The sequence below is a fragment of the Gopherus evgoodei genome, chromosome 1 (assembly GCF_007399415.2).
Source record: "Gopherus evgoodei ecotype Sinaloan lineage chromosome 1, rGopEvg1_v1.p, whole genome shotgun sequence".
NCBI classification, from domain to species: domain Eukaryota; kingdom Metazoa; phylum Chordata; order Testudines; family Testudinidae; genus Gopherus; species Gopherus evgoodei.
In genome coordinates this window covers 134,596,936-134,618,665 of record NC_044322.1, presented here as the reverse complement: position 1 = coordinate 134,618,665, position 21,730 = coordinate 134,596,936, and the positions used below count along the sequence as shown (strand labels likewise).

General features: G+C 42.9%; 1 protein-coding gene across 7 annotated transcripts in view; it reads right to left on the bottom strand.

Annotated features, from left to right (window-relative positions):
• The window catches only part of MSL3 (MSL complex subunit 3), a 43,180-nt gene extending 21,673 nt beyond the window's left edge, over positions 1–21,507 (bottom strand). Inside the window, exons 1-13 of one of the 7 annotated variants that reach the window (XR_004001620.1) lie at positions 21,354–21,506; positions 18,511–18,593; positions 15,851–15,946; positions 15,426–15,526; positions 13,833–13,921; positions 12,547–12,669; positions 11,928–12,088; positions 10,666–10,803; positions 8,903–9,061; positions 8,105–8,367; positions 5,848–5,849; positions 1,143–1,252; positions 278–365 (exon numbers count right to left, since the gene is read on the bottom strand). Coding sequence is in view for 6 of the 7 variants with exons in the window: in XM_030572764.1 (XP_030428624.1) it covers positions 266–365; positions 1,143–1,252; positions 8,105–8,367; positions 8,903–9,061; positions 10,666–10,803; positions 11,928–12,088; positions 12,547–12,669; positions 13,833–13,921; positions 15,426–15,526; positions 15,851–15,946; positions 18,511–18,593; positions 21,354–21,452 (1,522 nt within the window). In the remaining variant the exon portion in view is untranslated. The other 6 variants (XM_030572764.1, XM_030572747.1, XM_030572794.1 and 3 more) reach the window with 6 other exon arrangements.
• Between the last annotated feature and the right edge of the window lie 223 nt (positions 21,508–21,730).

The following is a 21,730-nucleotide window of genomic DNA, read 5'->3' as shown; positions in this document are numbered from 1 at the left end:
ATTTTTCAAAATATTTTACTGCAACTAGACAACTGCATTAAACACAAAAATTTCCATTTTGCAATGCTGTGATACCACTGTGAGATATACCAAGTTTTTTTAAATGGCTGTTCTCTAAGTGCACATGGGACCTAATAGTTTTAAATTATGATCCAAATTTACCTGAGGCCACTATTGGAAAAAAATTAAAACAGTAATGTAAAACCATCAATTTAGATGTACAGCATACAGATGTATGTTTCATAAAACAAGGGTTATGTTTTACCAAACATCCGCAGCAAATGCTGAGATCCATAGATGTAAGAGGGAGGAGGTGGCTGATCGCTTTGGGGATAGTTCTCCGGCATCAGTTTCCAAGACAACACCTAAATACAACATTCTGGTTAGAAAAATATATCAAGGTGTGATCAAAAGTAGTATAGCCTATAGCCTGACTTAATTCACACAGAAATCTGGATTAGAAGACAATCAGATTTTTTTTAAATATTTTCTTACGTTCCTCCTTTTATTTAACTTTCTTGTTTGATGTTAAAAAGGCTGTTTAACACCGTTCGAAGCTTCGCTGTACACACTACAATACTGTAGAGTCCATGCCTCCTAACACAAACGCACTCCTGATTGTCTTGTACATTAGCCTATCTAACCAATGCCAGCACAGTCCTAGGAATAAGCATTTTGTTACGTAACTAGTGCTACAGAGTTAACAGCAGAAACACAGAATGCTGTTTTTTCCATCAGTACATAGAAAAAAAAGTATAGTAGCTCCATTTTTCCCAGTCATACTAATTTCTCAGAGTAGTAATTTTAAAAGAAGTATTTAGCTTAACGGTTTTACTGTGTTTTTATATATATAACACACACACACACTCTTCAAAGTGACTTCATTTTTAAAGTAAATGTTGGACAGACAAAAAGCCAACTTGGCCACAGAATGGAAAAGAAGTCTTCAGGGTGATGGGTGGATTGGAAACTAAGCATATAAACCAATAAGTAATGAAACTACTATTTTACTCTGAACTATAGAGATGCTACTGCCTTGCTAAAAAAATGTTGCATTTTACAGGGTCCCAAGTTTTTCCACATAAATCTAACATCAGTTTGGGGCACCAATTGTGGAGATGCCTCTTCAGCATAGCTGTTACCTCATTGAATTCGTTATTTCTTCTACCTTCAAAGCCAGCAAATACTGCACTCCCTTCTTTGCTAGGAGTCAGAGTGATAGGTGATGACGACCCACTATGGACTGGCGTTTCTTCAAAAAGTGAACAGAAAAATACTTCACACAAAGATCCATTAAATGTGGCATTTATTTCATTCAGCTAGAAAGGTCAGTTTCTTATGCAGCTATTAAAGAGAGTCAACCCCTGCTGCTAAAACCTTTAAAATTTTAAACATCGGAACAAACTGAATACACAAAACACCTGTTACGAGTTTATCAAATCTGTCCACAAAACACAAAAACAAAACACTATTGCCCCTTCAGTTCTGACCTGCACCAATCAGTAAAGCTGGCAGCTTTTGTGTAAAGTTATCAAGGGGGACGGCAAGTGGGGCAGATGGGTTTAAGCGAGAAGAGTTCCAGGGCTTGGTCCAATCCCCCAGCCCACTTATTGGCTTTTCAGCCTTCAGCCCTGAAACATTCTTGCAATACTTTAGAAGAGGGTCAATGCTCGAAAAACAAATTACTTTGTAGAACTCATATTGGAGAATTGTGAAAACGTCGTGTCCAAATAAATTTCCAGATCAAATTTGTTCAGGTTTACAAGTGTTTTCTAACAGACAGCATTGCAAACTCAATCGCGATGTTCAAGTCCAGCTGTTTTCTTTCTGGTTCTATTATCACTGCTCAAAGACTAAAAAGCTGTCTTTAGTTGCCTTTACTGGAGAGGCAGTGGTCTAACAGGAGAAATAATTAGAAGACAACGAGTTTTGGACAGATCATCCTACCACTGGAACTATCAATAATTCCAGTTATAAAACAACCAGAAAAGTATCCAGTTCACTCCCGCAACTGTGTTGATTCACCAGGGATAAAAATAAAGTATGCCTAGATGTAGGGCCCTACCAAATTCAGGGTTCATTTTGGTCAATTTCACAGTTATAGGATTTTTAAAAATTGTAAGTTTTATGATTTCAGCTATATAAATCTGAAATTTTAGGGCGTAATCATAGGAGGTCCTGACCCAAAAAGGAGTTGGGGGGGTTGTAAGGTCATTGTGTGAAGTGGGGGGCAGGGGAGGTTGCGATGCTGCTACCCTTACTTCTGGCATTGCTACAGGTGGCCAGAGAGCAGAGACTGCTGGACAGAAGGTCTGCTCTGAAGGCAGTCTGCTGCCAGCATCAGCACAGAAGTAAGGATGGCATGGCATGGTATCACCACCCTTACTTCTGCGCTGCTGCCTGCAGAGCTGGGCCCTCAGTCAGCCGCCACTCTCTGAAGAAAGCTGTGCAGAAGGAGGCACTGTCTGGCTTTGCCACTCTTACTTCTGCGCTGCTGCTGGCAGTGCGCTGCCCTCAGAGCAGAGCGTCCAGCCGATAGCTGGCGCTTTCCAGACACCCAGTTCTGAAGACAGTGCAGAAGTAAGGGTGGCAATAACACGATCCCCTACTTAAATAACCTTATGACCCCCCCCTTGCAACTCCCTTTTGGGTCAGGACACCCAATTTAAGAAACTCTAGTCTCCCCCATTAAATTGGTATAGTATAGGCTAAAAGAACACAAAAGATCAGATTTCATTGGGGGGGGAGATAACACTCGATTTCATGGTCTGTAACGCATTTTTCATGGCTGTGAATATGGTAGGGTCCTACCTATATGACTGAATATATACAAGAACTCTGTCGTTTTTTTAAAAAAAAAAAGAGCAGATTTGCATTTTTATTCTGAAAAACGATGACTTTATGACCCTGTTCCATAATTTTTCTTTGGGACAGACAACAACATTGTCATAAACAGACAGTAGGAGTTAATAGAACAGAAGTACTTCATGTCTTTTGCCTGTAAAGGGTTAACAAGATCAGTGAGCCTGGCTGTCACCTGACCAGAGGACCAATCAGGGGACAGGTTACTTTCAAATCTTGAGGGAGGGAAGTTTGTGTGTGCTGTTAGATTTTGGTTGTTGTTCTCTCTGGGTTCTGAGAGTGACCAGACATGCAACCAGGTTTCTCTCCAATCTCTCTGATACAGTCTCTTGTATGTCCAGAATAAGAAGTACTAGGTAGATAAAGCGAGTTAGGCTTATGTTTGTTTTCTTTATTTGCAAATGTGTATTTGGCTGGAAGGAGTTCAAATTTGTATTTTGCTGAAAGGATTTTAATTTGTACTTGTATACTTAGGCTGGGAGGGTATTCCTAGTGTCTATAGCTGAAAGACCCTGTAACATATTCCATCTTAAATTTACAAAGATAATTTTTACTGTTTTTTCTTTAATTAAAAGCTTTTCCTGTTTAAGAACCTGATTGTTTCTTTATTCTGGTGAGACCCCAGGGGACTGGGTCTGGATCCACCAGGGAATTGGTGGGGAGAAAGGAAGGAAGGGGGAGAGAAAGGTTAATTTCTCTCTGTGTTAGGATTACTTTTTCTCTCAGGGAGAGTCTGGGAGAGGGAGAGAGAAGGAGGGGGGAAGGTGGATTTTCCTCTCTGTTTTAAGATTCAAGGAGTTTGAATCACAGTGATCTTCCACGGTAACCCAGGGAGGGGAAGCCTGGGAGAGGCAACGGTGGGGGAAAGTGTTTACTTTCCTTGTGTTAAGATCCAGAGGGACTGGGTCTTGGGGGTCCCCGGGCAAGGTTTTGGGACCAGAGTGTACCAGGCACTGGAATTCCTGGTTGGTGGCAGTGCTACAAGTACTAAGATGGTAAATGAGCTTAGAGGAATTCATGCTGGTACCCCATCTTTTGAATGCTAAGGTTCAGAGTGGGGGTTTATACCATGACAAACACGGAATCCGTTTTTAAGAGTAATTTTTCCAGATGATCAAATCTCATTTAAATGTCTGAATTAAATGAATTACAAGGTCAGAAAAGTCACACATGTGTGTGGACAATGTGAATGAGGCAGTTTGTGCAGACTTGAACTAAAAAGAACTGTTCCTGTGAGCGCCACTCAACCATCAGAAATTTAATTAATAATGGAGATATACCTATCTCCTAGAACTGGAAAGGACCCTGAAGGGTCATTGAGTCCAGCCCCCTGCCTTCACTAGCAGGGCCAAGTACTGATTTTACCCCATATCCTTAAGTGGCCCCCTCAAGGATTGAACTCACAACCCTGGGTTTAGCAGGCCAATGCTCAAACCACTGAGCTATCCCTCCCACCTGAAAGCTCAATTGAAAACCTTTGGCCTGATTTTCAAAGCTGCGGAACATCATGTGAAAGCCAGGCAACCAGTTTTTAGACCAACCACTTCAGACAAATCCTTGTAAACCTATTCACCCAGCGTGTCTTACAGAACAATCCAAGTGGCCTTCCATCTGGTGGGCACAGAGCCATTTGTGGCTGCCTATTACAGACCCCAGACACTCAGAGCACTTCACCCTACAGCCAGCCAGCAGAAACTCCAGAACACTGGGCAAGTATTAGTCTGCAGCTCTTTTCCCCCACCCCCAAGTTCCCAGACTAGTCAAAATCTGCCAAGAATACTTAGTCCCAGTGGACACTCCCCCCCCCCCCACATCAGTGGGATGAGCAATCACCTGGGACAGCCTACAAGAACAATAAATCATCCAAAGCCCAAGATTTGGTGGTGATGGGGGACTTCAACTATCCAGATATATGTTGGGAAAATAACACCGCGGGGCACAGACTATCCAATAAGTTCCTGGACTGCATTGCAGACAACTTTTTATTTCAGAAAGTTGAAAAAGCTACTAGGGGGGAAGCTGTTCTAGACTTGATTTTAACAAATAGGGAGGAACTTGTTGAGAATTTGAAAGTAGAAGGAAGCTTGGGTGAAAGTGATCATGAAATCATAGAATTTGCAATTCTAAGGAAAGGTAGAAGGGAGTACAGCAGAATAGAGACAATGGATTTCAGGAAGGCGGATTTTGGTAAGCTCAGAGAGCTGATAGGCAAGGTCCCATGGGAATTAAGACTGAGGGGAAAAACAACTGAGGAGAGTTGGCAGTTTTTCAAAGGGACGCTATTAAGGGCCCAAAAGCAAGTTATTCCGATGGTTAGGAAAGATAGAAAATGTGGCAAAAGACCACCTTGGCTTACCCTTGAGATCTTGCGTGACCTACAAAATAAAAAGGCGTCATATAAAAAATGGAAACTAGGTCAGATCACGAAGGATGAATATAGGCAAATAACACAGGAATGCAGAGGCAAGATTAGAAAAGCAAAGGCACAAAATGAACTCAAACTAGCTATGGGAATAAAGGGAAACAAGAAGACTTTTTATCAATACATTAGAAGCAAGAGGAAGACTAAGGATAGGGTAGGCCCACTGCTCAATGAGGAGGGGGTAACAGTAACGGGAGACTTGGAAATGGCAGAGATGCTTAATGACTTCTTTGTTTCGGTCTTCACTGAGAAGTCTGAAGGAATGTCTAGTATAGTGAATGCTTACAGGAAGAGGGTAGGTTTAGAAGAGAAAATAAGGAAAGAGCAAGTAAAAAAAATCACTTAGAAAAGTTAGATGCCTGCAAGTCACCAGGGCCTGATGAAATGCATCCTAGAATACTCAAGGAGTTAATGGAAGAGGTATCTGAGCCTCTAGCTATTATCTTTGGGAAATCATGGGAGACGGGGGAGATTCCAGAAGACTGGAAGGGGGCAAATATAGTGCCCATCTATAAAAAGGGAAATAAAAACAACCCAGGAAACTACAGACCAGTTAGTTTAACTTCTGTGCCAGGGAAGATAATGGAGCAGGTAATCAAAGAAATCATCTGCAAACACTTGGAAGGTGGTAAGGTGATAGGGAATAGCCAGCATGGATTTGTAAAGAACAAATCGTGTCAAACTAATCGGAAAGCGTTCTTTGATAGGATAACGAGCCTTGTGGATAAGGGAGAAGCGGTGGATGTGATATACCTAGACTTTAGTAAGGCATTTGATACAGTCTCGCATGATATTCTTATAGATAAGCTAGGAAAGTACAATTTGGATGGGGCTACTATAAGGTGGGTGCATAACTGGCTGGATAACCGTACTCAGAGTAGATGTTAATGGCTCCCAATCCTGCTGGAAAGGTATAACAAGTGGGGGTCCGCAGGGGTCTGTTTTGGGACCAGTTCTGTTCAATATCTTCATCAACGATTTAGATGTTGGCATAGAAAGTACGCTTATTAAGTTTGCGGACGATACCAAACTGGGAGGGATTGCAACTGCTCTGGAGGACAGGGTCAAAATTCAAAATGATCTGGACAAGTTGGAGAAATGGTCTGAGGTAAACAGGATGAAGTTCAATAAAGATAAATGCAAAGTGCTCCACTTAGGAAGGAACAATCAGTTTCACACATACAGAATGGGAAGAAACTGTCTAGGAAGGAGTATGGCAGAAAGAGATCTAGGGGTCATAGTGGACCACAAGCTTAATATGAGTCAACAGTGCGATACTGTTGCAAAAAAAGCAAACGTGATTCTGGGATGCATTAACAGGTGTGTTGTAAACAAGACACGAGAAGTCATTCTTCTGTTTTACTCTGCGCTGGTTAGGCCTCAACTGGAGTAGTGTGTCCAGTTCTGGGCACCGCATTTCAAGAAAGATGTGGAGAAATTGGAGAGGGTCCAGAGAAGAGCAACAAGAATGATTAAAGGTCTTGAGAACATGACCTATGAAGGAAGGCTGAAGGAATTGGGTTTGTTTAGTTTGGAAAAGAGAAGACTGAGAGGGGACATGATAGCAGTTTTCAGGTATCTAAAAGGGTGTCATCAGGAGGAGGGAGAAAACTTGCTCACCTTAGCCTCCAATGATAGAACAAGAAGCAATGGGCTTAAACTGCAGCAAGGGAGATTTAGGTTGGACATTAGGAAAAAGTTCCTAACTGTCAGGGTAGTTAAACACTGGAATAGACTGCCTAGGGAAGTTGTGGAATCTCCATCGCTGGAGATATTTAAGAGTAGGTTAAATAAATGTCTATTAGGGATGGTCTAGACAGTATTTGGTCCTACCATGAGGGCAGGGAACTGGACTCGATGACCTCTCGAGGTCCCTTCCAGTCCTAGAGTCTATGAGTCTATCTATCAAGTGTAATGAGCTATGAGATGCCCTCTACTAGTGAAAGTGTGAATAAGTAAAAAAAGTTTCATTTGTTGCCCACAAAGTGGCACAAAATGAAGCGTACCTATTATTAGTTTAGAAGCCATACAGAATATAGAAGGTTTTAGCTAAAGGACAAAAGTAATCAGTGAACAGGACAGAGAGAGGGGAGAAAAAGTTTTTCCTCAACTCAATTTACAGTTCCTATTTCTGACATCATGGATATATATTTTTTTTATTTTTAAAGGGGAGGCTGGGAGGGACAAGAGTAAGGTAGGATCCTTCATACTGGGCAATGAATGGATTCTTTATAATGTGTTGGAAATGTAAGAAGTTTCAGAACAGAAACTCTTCTGTGCATAAAACAAACACTTATACTGGAAAGAGTATGTATAATTTAGCACACTGGAAAAAGCTGGCAAACAAAAACATTCCAGTACTTCAGAAGTGCTTTGCCCTTACCAAAACAAATTGAACATACTGACCAGCTCTTCTCCCTTAACTTCCTAAAAGGTTACCTCTTCACAACCCCAGCATGCAGCTTCATCTCCTCTTCTCTACCATGTATCACAGCTGCAGCTCCTGTGTGACAGTAGGCCAGTCACCACTCAGAGTCTTCTCACTTAGCTGGCTCTCCTTTTACTACAATCTCACCTCTCCACTACTAGTGCTACCTACTTCCAAGTCTTTCCCATGATTCTCACAAAAGTCATTCTCTGCCCAGTTTCCATTACTTGCTTAAAACTCCCCCACAGTTGCTACAGATTTCCCATTTGTACATAAAAAATTAGAAGCAAAAGGTTAATATGACAATAAGGAACTACTCAAGACAAACATATTTGTTCTGCAGCCCACAAAGGTGTTGTGATCTACAGTAATATCATAAAACTGAAACCTACTTTTTTCCAGATGCAAAAACAGTTTTGGCATTGAAGCGGGCGTATCGAGATGCCGTCGTTTAGGTTGTGGAGATGCACTACTTTCTGACAACCTGTCGCAGTTCGATGTATGACGTGTAGAACGCCTCAGAGACTGTAGTATTTCAGGCTCAGCTTTACGCCTCTTGGGTGTTGCTGGCTCTCCTGTTGTAGGCTGACTGTCTGTGGATTGAGGAGTTGGTGGATTCAGCAGAGGTGGACTCGGGGATAGCTCCTCCTGATTTCTGGGAAATGAGGAGAAAGCCTCTCATATAATTATAAAAGAGAACAGCTTTCCAGGTTTAAAAAAAAAGAAAAAAATCCTGTCTTCTCGGATCTAGCTAAATAATCTTCCCAATTAGGGTTAAAGTCTCCTTTTGAAAATTGGGGGACAATGTGGCTTATTATTTAAAATGTTGTGTTCCCCAAATATAAGTATTTATTTTTCTAGTGTTGAAGCCCTTTACACCAATTAAACAAATGTAAACCTTAATCTATTCCCAAATTTTCAGATTCCTTCTATACCACTTAGTTCCACCTTAATATCTTTCCAAGGTTACGTTAACCTTCTGGTTGCAACAAAAATTCCAAACCAGGACAAAAACCCCCCACAAAAACAAATGGTTGGAAGAAAGAGTTCAAGATTTTATAAAAGCGATTCTGAAATACAAAAGCAACTGTTATGATTAATCACCCTACCTATTTCAAAATGTATTTCAGTGCTCAACAAAATAATGTGTTTACTGCCTCATGACTCAATTCAGAGTCTATCCAACTTACCTGTTAGTGTTTGCTGCATTTTCTTTGATTGGAAGAAAGAATTTGGATGAAGTCACCTTCTTAAACTGTGCTTGCTCATAGGGATAGAGCAAAATCAATGGAAGAATGAAGTCAAAGGTTATCCTCAGTCCATCCACCATTTCTTTACATAACTCAACACTAGAGAAAAGGTTGAAAAGGAGAGAGAGGGAGATTCAGTTCTAGGTTAGGGAACCGCAGCCAATGGGAGCTTCGGGGGAGGTACCCAAAGGCGAGGGCAGCGCATGGAGCCCTCTGCTCCCCTCTCCCCCAAGGGCCACAGGGACATGGTGCTGACGCTTCTGGTAGTGGCATGGCACAGGGCCAGGACGGGCAAGAAACCTGTCTTAGCCCTGCTGTGGGCTACCGCCACCCTGGAGCTGCTCCAGAAAAGCAGCGCTGGGCCAGAGCCCACATCCCGAACCCTCTTGCACCCTGCACCTCAGCTCCCTGTTGCACCCCTCCTACACCCCTGCCCTGAGCCCCCCTGCTGCACCCCTCCTACCCCTCAGCCCCCTGCCGCACCCTGCACTTCCTCCTGCCCCCCCAACTTCCTGCCCTGAGCCTTCCTGTACACCAGGCCCCTGCCCGAGCCCTAAATTCATGGCCCTGCATGCAATTTCCCCAACCAGATGTGGCCCTTGGGCCAAAAATTTCCCACCCCTAGTCTACAAAATAGGTCAACTCTATCTCACATGGATGTTGTTAATCTGGGTGAAAAGCTGGGACACTCCCATTAATAAAGACACCAAAGGAAATACCTGTAAATTCACATAAACAGACCATAGAATGGTATGAAAGTATGGGAAAGGATAAAGGAATACAGCTTTTGGGAAAGCACTGTTTTTCAAACAGTGCATACCATTTCATTATTTAGTTAACTCTTTGTGAACAGTAAGGAGGACGAAGTTTCTCTAATTTAGGTGGCAGATAATCCCTTGACCTTAATTTGCTTGTAAGTGACAGTGTGTCCTGGAATTGTTGCTTTGAAATTACTACTTACAGCCATGGTGGGCAACCAGCGGGCCACGGGCCGCATGCAGCCCATCAGGGTAATCTGATTGCGAGCAGTAAAACATTTTGCTGACATTGACCGTCAGCAGGCATGGCCCCCCGGAGCTCCCAGTGGCTGCAGTTCACCCTTCCCGGCCAACGGGAGTTGTGGGAAGCAGCGGGCAACAGAGACGTGCTGGCCTGGTGCTTCCCACTGCTCCCATTAGCTGTAATTTATTTTATTTAAATCAACATTCAAAAATCTAATAGTCTCAATTAGTACACATACACTAGTTTAAATTAATAAAAAAGTACATTTAGTTCTCTGTTCCTATTTCTGATGTCTCATGATAAGCACTGGTTTGGGATATTGTACTGCAAAAAGAACCTAAGTATCATTATCCTGTCAAACACTGAATGATACATGATAATACAAACTGAAGCACTGCAGGGAATAAGACAATTCTGAATTGCTAAAACAGAATGTGACAAAACAAATTCAAGTCTGTTTGTTTTTTTAAAAGGACTAAAGACTACACCCCAATGTTAGCCTGAAATAGGACAGCCCATCCATTCGGACTGTTACTTTAAGAGGAGTTAACCCCAGAGCAGGAGGGATCACGAGCTTCAAAAAATATCACAAAAATGCCATGTATGGATGGTTTTATCACTACACACATTTATCTTCACTGCATAATGATGCTTGAGATTAAGAGCATTCGGCAGCCTAATCACACAAGAAAGTGACTTGCCTGTAACTGGTGTCCTCTGAAGGCATTTTGTGATACACCTGCACTTTTGGAGTTTGTGCTCCTATAACTTGACCAGGTGTCAACTCATAAAGCTCAAAGTTTAACTTTACTTCAGCAGGGGGTGTCTCACACCAGTCCCTGCAGTGGAAGATAGGTACCTCTTAGTGCTCAAAATTAGATTCTTGTCATGCAGAGGTGAAAATGCACCATATATACAGAAATTCTTAACAAAATGACTAAAATAGAAGCCTTGACTTATGTGACAGAAGGGGAGAGTGATGTTTTATTGTAATGTAAATGTAGAATAAATATGAAATAATTAGTTAGCTTAAATTCAGTTAAGGAAATATATGTGCTATAATGAGAGGACCTAACTAGCAAGTAGAAAGAAGGTCTTGAAAGTAATAATCTAAGGCCAAAAGAAATTAACTAGGGAGGATGTTGGTTCAAAGAATAACTAATAAAGTAAGGTGAAGTCTCTAAAAAGAGGACCTCTGACCAAAAGGGGTGACTGCAGATGGTTTTAAATAAGAGAGAATCTGTTCAAAAAGGAGCCAGGATGGAGCTTCCCATCCCACAGACCAGTATTATTTTAAAAAGTAAAGCGCCATGTGAACCCAAGTGCAACAAAAAAAAGCTACTGGTCAGCAAGAAGGAGAGGCCTTGGGGAAAAAGGAGGCTGTAAATCTTGTCTGGATTAAGACTGGAAATAAGGGTGAACTGTCTCAAATTGTTTGGTAGCTAAAGTAGTAATAGCTATGACATCATTTGTTTGTTGAAGGGTATAAAAAGCTATCAATTTGAGGGTTCTTTGTCAGACCCTACCTGATCATGCTGAAGAACACCAGGATGAGAATGCCAAATGCAGGGGAAACTATCTGTAAGTATACTGATCGCATGCTTATGAATGCTTTGTTGTTGTATTTGGGTGCAGTGACTGCTCATACTTTGGGCTGTTAGGTATGTTCGGAGCAATTGTATAAAATACCATTTGGCCTTTGGACTTAATAAAGGAATTTATGGTTAAATTAGTATTGTGGTAACATCCCTGTATTATTAACAATTCCAACATCAACTCCTTGGAGAAGAGTAATTTTCTTATCTCTAAACATAAAGTTGTCCTGATATTGTTGTGCTGTCTTATACACTGGGGTATGAGTCCACTGTATATGGATGGGCACAAAAGCACACACCTAAAACCTGGGCTTGAAATTCAAATCCGCTCTTCCTCTACACCCAAACAAACGTTAGACATGACTTACTTCTTTTCTGGTGGGACATAATGAAGGTTCATGTTGACATGTGAAGTCATTTGATGGTGTCGAGATCTTTCATTAGCTGAAAACGCTGCATTAATGGCAAAATTCTTCACATATGACTCCAAGATAGTTATTATATTTCTCTGACAAGGCAGTTTCACTAGCTGAAGAGACAATTTGATGACTGTCAAATAATATAATTATGGATTTAAGCAATGAGCCACAACATTAACTTGTGACCCACTGCCTAGCCTAATTAACAAGCCTATTCAGCAAAATTTTATACATATATTTCAAATTTGCTCCTTAAATTATACTTTTGCTCAATCCCTTGTGTGTCCAGTTTTGGGGAACATATAAATATGATAGAAGGGGATTAGCTTAATGTTCTATTCCAAGTTTCCTAAAACAAAACCAAATAAAGATGTGAACCCCCATTTTACAGATTAATATATTGTTAATTCAGTACTCTAGTAATTTAGAAGCCTTATCCCCTGAAATCTTAGAAGTTTTGCTATGAAAGCAAGTTAGCTAAAATAATGGAAATCACTACATGCAAGCACAAATTTTGACTGCCTTCAGGTATTTTTTCTTATACTCTCCCTCATTTAGCCAATCATACCCGTTTTCTCCTGTTAATATAATAACAGTCTTCTTCAAGCTTTTTTTTCAAAACTTCAGGAATTTCTATACTTATCGCTCTTTCTTCCATATCCCTTTTACTGTGAATCTCTTGTTCTTCTTTCTGCAACAGCACAAATCAGTGTAAGAAAAAATGATTAGTGTTACTAGTTAATTACTGTAGTATTTTAGGCAAAACTAGATCAAATTTTAAAATTTCTGCGAAATAGAAACTGAATCTAATTACTTGTATGGTAAAATACATGTAACAGTACACAATGTAGTTTCTTACCAGTAACACCTTCAATTTATTTTAAAGTCCTGTTTTAAAAATTCTACGTTTTTTCACTGTTTTCCTGTTTGCTTTTTGCTCATTCACATTAAATTTAATTTAATAATAATTAAATTATCAATTAGGCCACTTTTTGTTTGTTAACCAATTTCACTTTCAAATGATATCTCCTGCAGTGTTTAGATTATGAACAGCTTTCACATACCTGTTTCCACTGACGTTTTTGTACAGTGGAAATATTTCTACTGGTCTTAGATTCTTACAAATAGGTCTAAATTTTAGCCTACTCTGAGTTGGCAGACCCTCTTTAAAGAAACTCTGTACGTCAGCCATTAAAATCCTGATGGCATTAGAATCTGCTTCACCTGAGGAGACTAGTAACATTTTACACTAACTATAAATCCGGGTAGTGCTGTTTGCTGGCAGACCTTAAGAGTGGAAATAGAACAAGAGGAACAAATCTAAGTTAATACATTTTGTATTGAGAGCAATGCCATCTAAAGGAATAAAACATCTTCGAGGCGTTTGAATAGCTCTACTACAATAAGATCTCTATTAAGAGTCAAAAAATCATGAGTCTGAGGCCTTGGCTACACTGGCACTTTACAGCGCTGCAACTTTCTCGCTCAGGGGTGTGAAAAAAACACCCGAGCGCTGCAAGATACAGCACTTTAAAGCGCCAGTGTAAACAGTGAGGCAGCACTGGGAGCGCGGCTTCCAGCGCTGCAAGCTAAACCCCATGAGGATGTGGAGTACGTGCAGCGCTGGGAAAGCTCTCTCCCAGCGCTGGCGCTGCGACCACACTCACACTTCAAAGCGCTACCGCAGCAGTGCTTTGAAGTTTCAAGTGTAGCCATACCCCTAGTCCTGGCCCTATGACTACATGCTGCATGGCCTTGAGCAATTAATTCACTTAACCTGTCTCAATTTTCCCAGTTTTCAATCATGCAAAGTAGTAAGTATTATTAAAATCAAGGGAGCTCATAGGAATATACCATGTCTGTCCTCTCTTCAATGTCACTTTCTTCACTTTTTATTTCTTCATCCGTTCCTTCATCACTGTCATCAGAAGAACTACTTATAGCTGTTTAAGAGAGAAATAAATATGCAAATTTATTCTGCATATTACATTGGACAGAGATTCATACCCAACAATTTTTCACTTTGTAACATTTAATTCAAGGCTGTTTGGTTTGTTTTTTGAAATGAGGTATAAACTAGAAATGCTGAATGAATATTTTAAGTATTTTAGTGTGCAATAGTTAGGAAACTCAAACAAACAGAATGTTCATATATCAACTTTAAATGATGAGCATTCCCCAATATATGCAAATTCACAAAATTTTTCAACAACCAGTAGCTCTTAATTTTCACTGGACTCTCATTGTAAGCAAAAGGTTACAGTATTCAGCTTAAAAAGGCAAAAAGAAGAAAAAGCTTTTAAATAAATACCACTTCATATGCCCAAATGCAAGTTGTGAACAAGTTATACCAAATGTTGAAATGAAAAAGTGGTAAATAACAATGGTGTAAAGATGTCCGAATCAGAGGAATGACAAAGGCCAGCATACTAATGAAGTGTTGACACTGCAAAACAATACAAACAGACCTTAAAGTTACTGGAAAAATGCCCTGGACTAGATGGCTGATAGAAGAAAGAGGCCAGGAACAACCACCAGCCTGCTGGAGGCAAGAAACAGATCTCTTTATCATGCAGGTAGGGAAAAATCCTGTTGCCCAGAAGATCAGGACAAGCCAAAAAGGTAACTGCGCAAGCAAGGCAAGGACGACAGGAGAGGCTGGAGCCAGACAGAGCAACACTACTCTCAGATCAAAGGGTAGAGGACAGATTTTTAAAGATATTTAGGTGCTGCTGTTCTCTGCATCGCAACAACTACATGCCTAAATCCCTTTTTGAATATGAGATTTAACCTCCTAAGTCAGTTAGATTTTGACATGCCGAGAGCAGCAACACCTAAATAGCTTTAAAAATCTGGGCCAGAGTGCCCAGAAGAGTTGAATGAGGGTGAAGCAAAGAGTACTGTCTGCCTCAAGGGTAGGGAGAGGAGGAGGATATCTTGGTGTAACATCTGCTCATGTTTTATACAAAACATACTAATATATTTCATATGGTTATATTAACATTCTAGCCAGTGCTATTACATGCCTATAATACCAAACCCAGTAGCAAATCAGATTGTTCAGTTTGCACAATTACAGTAAAACTTGTTTTATGAATGAATTGAGGATCGAGTTCATAAAACCGAGCATCTCAATTTACAGTAGATACAGGATACATTGCAGTATGGTGCCCTGCATTGTTTTCTTGTCCTTTAAATCACTGCAAAGTGATTACCAACACAATGAAGGCATCAGATTGTGAAGGGATGTCAACTTGTTCCTCATCAACATCACTTTCGTTATGTGTGTCCCCTCCGACCCCATCTACTCGGGAAAAATTGTTCATATAACTGGTTGTTCAGAAGATTGAAGTTTGTAAAATTGAGATGCTACAGTAGTTTAATAAGTTAATTTTGTAAATAGCATGATGCAAGTGTAGTCACCGAATCAAAGAGAAGACAACTTACAATTTTCACTACTCTCATCGTTTTCCTCAGCAGGAAGGCTTTTTAACACAGAGTCAACACCAGGCAGCCGACAATGTCTCTTCTTCCTTCCTTTTCTTCTCCTAAAGAAGATTTGAATGAATTGTTCAATCTGTCATTATTCCACTTGTTTACTACTGCTGCAAAAGCATAAGAAGCAATGCTATATGCAAAAGCAAGAATAAAATATGCATAGGCAATGAATGTTTGTGATTGTATTTATCACTTCAACGATAATTTAATTGAGGGACAATATTCGGTGGTGGACACATCAATGTTTTTACATTTTACTATACTCCTGCCACCCTGTTCTTCTCTGAGGCCATAAAAGGCTAGCAAGTATTACAGACATATCTGTTTTTGGAGAAAGAGCCCATTTGAAGGCAAGAGATAAACGTATTCCTTACATGCGAGCTACAGCTTTTCTTGCCAATTTACGTTGTAATCTGCGGTTTTCGTCTGTATCACGAAGAACATGATCTTCAGCTGCCCATCTATCCCAGCTGAATACAGGGCAAAAGAAAAAAATGTTAATAAATAGAAACTGACTTTACCAATAAATACTGAATGACAAATGTAGATTTACAGTCATCTACAAAGTAATATTTTCGTGCTCTTTAGAAGCAAAATCTGGAATTAAGTGGTACTATGATGTAGACTTGCATCTTTTTGCACCATCCTTTGGCTTTATTTTTCCTTTTAAATTAGAGAGAGAGACACTGAGCTTTTCTCCTTAACTTTATAAGTTGCAGTACTTGAAGCAACAAGATAATGTTAAGGAATATTCTGTCAACATCAGAATGTTTCCAGACTTCACCATCAAGCAACTCAGATTATGACAGAGATAGAGTTTGAGTTTCCAACTACACCAGGGCCATAAACCAATATGTCAACATAAATGAATTAGTCCCATAGAAAGCATTTATTAAAAGTATTCACAAAATAAAGATAACTGAAGTCCTCCTTTTTCATTATAGTATTATTTCTTCCTATGAGGTATCGTAATCTTTATGTTGAAATGTTCCCAATTAATATAAATAATACAATTATAATTACACTCAAATTATCAATGGGTAATCAGTACAACAACAGAGAGAAATACAGCTTTATAACCCTGGAACCTAACAGTGCCATTTTTATGTTAATTGGAGATCTCCTGAAATTTAGCAAGGTTACTCCTTTTATACTCATTTATAATACTAAGTAACTTTAAACTGCCCTTTTCCATAATTATATTCCCATTACCTTCTTACTGGCTCTTTATATTACACATCATTTAAATTAACATCTGCATCAACGTCTTTCCCATATTATCAATATAGATAATATTTTAATAGAACATTCACAACTTTTAAAAGTACTCGTTAAAAACCTTGCTCAAACCAGTTATAACCAAAACATAATGGTATCATAACCCTGGGCCATATCCTTCCTAATTCTTACTTTCCGATAACTAGGGTCCTACCAAAATCAAGGTTCTCTTTGGTCAATTTCATGTCCCTGGGGTCTTAAAATTGGTCAATTTCACAATTTCAGATGTTTGCATCTGGAAATTTCACTGTGTTGTAACTGGGGGGGTCCTGATCCAAAAGGGGATTGTGATAAGGCCCAAAGCTGTTGTAGGGAGGTTGCAGGATTGCCATACTCACTTCTGTGTTGCCTTCAGAGACCATCTCTGAAGGCCACAGCTGTGGAGTGTCCTGCAGCTAGAGGAGGCTCCTGGAGGTGGAAGTAGGTGTGATCACCCCAGCGCTGCTGGGAGTGCCCCAACCAGGGGCTCCTAGAAGCTAGTCAGGGCCAGTGATGGATCAAGGCATGGGCTCATGGGGCCCATGCCTAGGCACCCCAGAAAATTTCAAAAATGGGGGCCCTGGCCCTGGCACAGCCACGCGGTGGAAGCCCCGAGCCCCAGCAAGTGCTGTGGGGGCTGAAGCCCCAAACTCGGGCACCCTGAGCCCCGGCAGAAGCCGCAGGGGCTGAAGCACCAAGCCTGGGCAGGAGCCAGGAAGAGAGGGCCAGAATCCCTGAGCCTGGGTGGCCAGAAGCCCACAAAGGAGCCTTGGGAGGCAGCAGCCCTGCGCCAGGGCACCCCAAGCCCCAGTTGGAGCCATGGGGGGCGGCAGCCCTGGGCCTGGCCTGAAGCCAGGGAGGGAAAGGGGGACAGAAGCCAGGATCTGTGTGGAGTGAAAGTCCTGAGTCCCAACTGGAGCTGCAGGGAGTGGCAGCCCACAACCAAGGTCCCTGAGCCTGGGCAGGAGCCACGGTGGGGGGGGGGGCAGCCCTGAGTCTAGCAGGAGCTGCGGTGGATGGAGCCGTGGACTCCCAGGCCAGGTCACCAAGCACAGGCAGGAGCTACAAGGAGTGGAAGCCCCAAGGCCCAGAAGGAGCCGTGGAGGGAATGAGGGGGTAGGGTGAGCTGGGCAGGACCTGCAGGTGCTGGAGCTGCAGGGTGTGGCAGCCTCCAGCCTAGGTCTCTGAGCTCTGGATGAAGCCTGGGCAGCCCCTAGCCCCAGCAGGTGCTGCCGGGGGGTGGGAGGGAGAGCAGCAGCTCAGAGCCATGGCAAGAGTTGCGGGCAGCGATAGCAGCCCCCAGCCCAGGTGCCCCGAGCACTGGCAAGAGCCGCAAGAGGCGGACACCTGGAGCCCAGCACTGGGGCTGCTACACCGCAGAAATGAGGGTGGTACACCTCACTTTTCCACTGCCTTGGAGGTGGGTCTGACCTCCCTCCGATAACAGCTGTGCAGGGGAAAGACATACCCTGTCCCTCCCCAGTCCAGCTGATTTTGGAGAGATCAGATTTCATGGGGAAGGGCTTATTTCTCTGTCTGTGATGTGTTTTTCACAGCTGTGAAACTGGCAGGGTCCTACCCATAACACTATTTCCAACTTCCTTACACTAGCAACTTCCACTTCCCATACTCCTCTACTCTTATGCTAATTTAGGCCCAAAACCTAACTTCTACTTATTTCTTACCCTACGCCATCCTGTAGGCTACAGCATGTCACTGAAAAGATTTTGTAAATACAAAAACTTTTTATATAAAATGGTGCACTGTATATTCTCACCTTCTGTTCCAACCATTAAAATGGATCAGATATTCTGGAATCTTTCTGCCCTTCTCATCTTTTCCAACAACAATATCAACAATCTGAAAAAGAAAACAAAGAATGTGGCATGATACAAAGATTACAGTGCACTTTCTATAGAAATAAGTGTTTAGGAATGGGTTTGTGGGCGCAAGAAAGGAATGGATAATTATGAGTAAATGGAAACCTAATTGAATTGCCTTTGAACATCCATACTGTAGTAAATCATGTACCGTCTCCTGAGCCCATGGAACTACTAAGAGCAGCAAAGATGATAGACAATGTTTGTGTACTGACCTGAGATCTAGACACTGAAGAGACTACCAATGGGCCCTGCCCTATCCTCATTTCTTATCCATCCCAAAACGTGCTCTGAAGAAGAGGGATGGAACACTGTGGATTTGCACATTTGGACAAGTAGCCACCTTATCTCCTTCATGAGTTGCTTCTGCAGACCTTCGGTACAGGAGACTAACCAGTAACATCATGGTACAGAACGAAGACCAAATGCTTAGTTAAAACTATTGAACGCTCTTCTCGTGAACAGCACGTAGGGCCAAACTGCAGAGTTAAGAGAACAATGCTTTGCGAATGTCTGAACTGAACTCCAAGTGAAATAACACAGCAGATTTTGAGAATGGAGATATTCTTGATACTAAAAGCTAATACAGCCATAGCCCCTCACAGACTGCACTTTTATTCCATCTAGTACCGCAATTCCACCTACTCATATAAACAGACTTGAATTCAAAGTACTTTCACTTTGATATCTCCCAAAAAACTAAACAATCTAGAAGATTGAAGGATTGCCTTAAATCTTGTCAAATAACTTAAAATCTAGTCTGGACAATTGTGCCTCACATAAGACTTAAATACACACTCAACATACACACCACACATATCAGGAGTGTTATATAGTGCTTCTTAGGAAAATCCCTTGAAAAACCTCATCTCTTCCACAATGCTCACAATAATCAAATCAATTATATAAACTAGAGATGGCCTGAAATTTTCTGTTTGGGTTTTTTTGGGCATAAAATGCAACTTCCACAATTTCAATTTTGCTGAATTTTTTCTATTTTCCACTGGAAATTAGAAACTAAATATTCAGTTTCATTTAAATATTTTGGATTGCGGAATTGAACCAAAACATTTTGTTTTGGGTCAACATTAATTTGTATCCACCTGTGCTGCTGCAGTGCCTTGTGTAGTTCAGGTGCTTCATGCCCGCATTCTCCTCTATGGGCCTGGCTCCCTCACCAGACCTGTAACACATCTGTGATGCTCTGCAGTGTTCTCACCAGTTAAATCAACACAGTCCATCACAGGAGCTGTGATCCAGCTAAGGAGCAAGGGCCACAGAAGAGAATGGGTCTTTTTGTTTTTTCTTTATCTTTTGCAAATACATTTGGGAGCATTAACAAAATAATACACAACTCTGCAACACCCATTTTAAGGAGCTCCTGCAGGCAACTATCCCAATGAAACTCTAAAGGGAGCAGGTCAGACATACAAGCCTGGATGTTCTTATAGCAACTAAAAGGGCAGTCTTCAAAGAGAGAAACTGAAAAGTCCTCTATCACAGAAATTAAAATTGGACTTAAAGGTTTCAAATTATCCTTTGAGTGTCATGAAAAAAAAATCAAAATTGCTGAAGTCCTTGAAACTGGAAAGACAAGAATTTGCACCGTTACACAGTCTGAGTTAGGAGTTATATTTAAAGGGTGTTTCAATGTTACTTAGTTAACACCCAAAACCAAATTTAAATTTCTTTTTTACACCTTTTTTTTAAAGTCAGAATGCCTAGAAGTCAACCACTTAGCCAACACTATGTAATTCATCACACACTGCCACTTTACCCACTCTGTTTCTGCTTAATTCAACTGCACCTTTGACTTGAAGTCCAAACTTAAGATGCTTTTCGCAGGGAGGGCTCCCTAACAGCACTGGACCTATTAAAGGCTCATAGGACTGAACTCTAGAGTGCTGACTATTTTGCAAGTATCCGAGACTATTTTGCAGGTGCACAAGGAATTGCGGATGGGCGTGTGTCTGGCCCAGGCCCGTCCACACCGCTCCTGTTTCTAGGATACGAAGAGCCCTGCTGTGAGGGTGGAGTCTCCTCGCTCACAGCTTTTATTACACGAGCGAGCGAGCCCGTGACTGGCAGCCCACACAGCTGCCACCGTCTCCCATGCCGAGCACATCCGCCCGGGGAAGGATGTTAAGTAAGTCAGGGACACAGCCCGGAGCAGGCGAAGCGCTTCGCTGGCGGCCTCAGGCCCCGGTGCTCCAAGGTACTGAAGTGCCGGACCCCGACTAACGCCCAGGGGAGCTGGGCGCCCGGACACCCCTGCGGGTCCTGATCGGAGCCGCCGGGCTCCAGGCGCTCAGCGCGGCGGGGAAAGGGGCCCAGCAGCACGCGGGGCTCAGCGCGGCGGCGGCCCGAAGGCAGCGGGGGCTGCTGCCCCCTGGCGGGGTCGGGCCGCGGCAGCAGCCAGGCCCCGGTGTGACGCGGCACCGCGCCGGGGGCGGGGCGGGGCGGAGGCGGCCCGGCCCGAGGCTCCGGCGGGAGAGACCGGGGCGCCCGGCTGGAGCCAGCGGGAAATGGGGGTGGAGGGACCAGCAGCCCCTTGGGCCAGACCCCGGCGGGGGGGGCGGAGCCTGTCTCTGTCTCACTCACACCCCCACCGCGCGGCTGGGCGGAGCAACCACTTCCGCCGACTGCGGGCCCGGCGCGAAGGGGGGGAGGGCGCGCGAGGAGGCCGCGGCGCGGCGGGGGGCGGGGCTGGAGAGCGGCGCGCGCGCGGCCGGCGGGTCACCTTGGCATCATAGAGCACTTGGGCCTTGGTGGGGTCGGGCTCGAAGCAGAGAACGCGCTCGCCTCGCTGGAACTTCAATCTCATTCCCCGCGCGGTCATTTGTTCGTCATGGCGAAGCGTGGAGAAGCCCCGCCCCCTCCGGGGATGGGGCCTGAGCTAGCCCCGCCCCCCGGCGGGGGCCCCGCGCCGCAGAGCAGGGGCCCCGCCGCGGGCACGGAGACGGGTGGGGGCAAGGAGCGGGTGTTGCTCCCCCGGCTGCGTGATTGACGTGTGGCGCGTTTCTGGAGATATGTGCCAGTCACCGTCTGCTGGAGGTGGCTGCCCAGCTGCCTCCTCTTCAGCCGCCTCGTCGGTCCCAGTCCCTCCTGGGCTGCCTG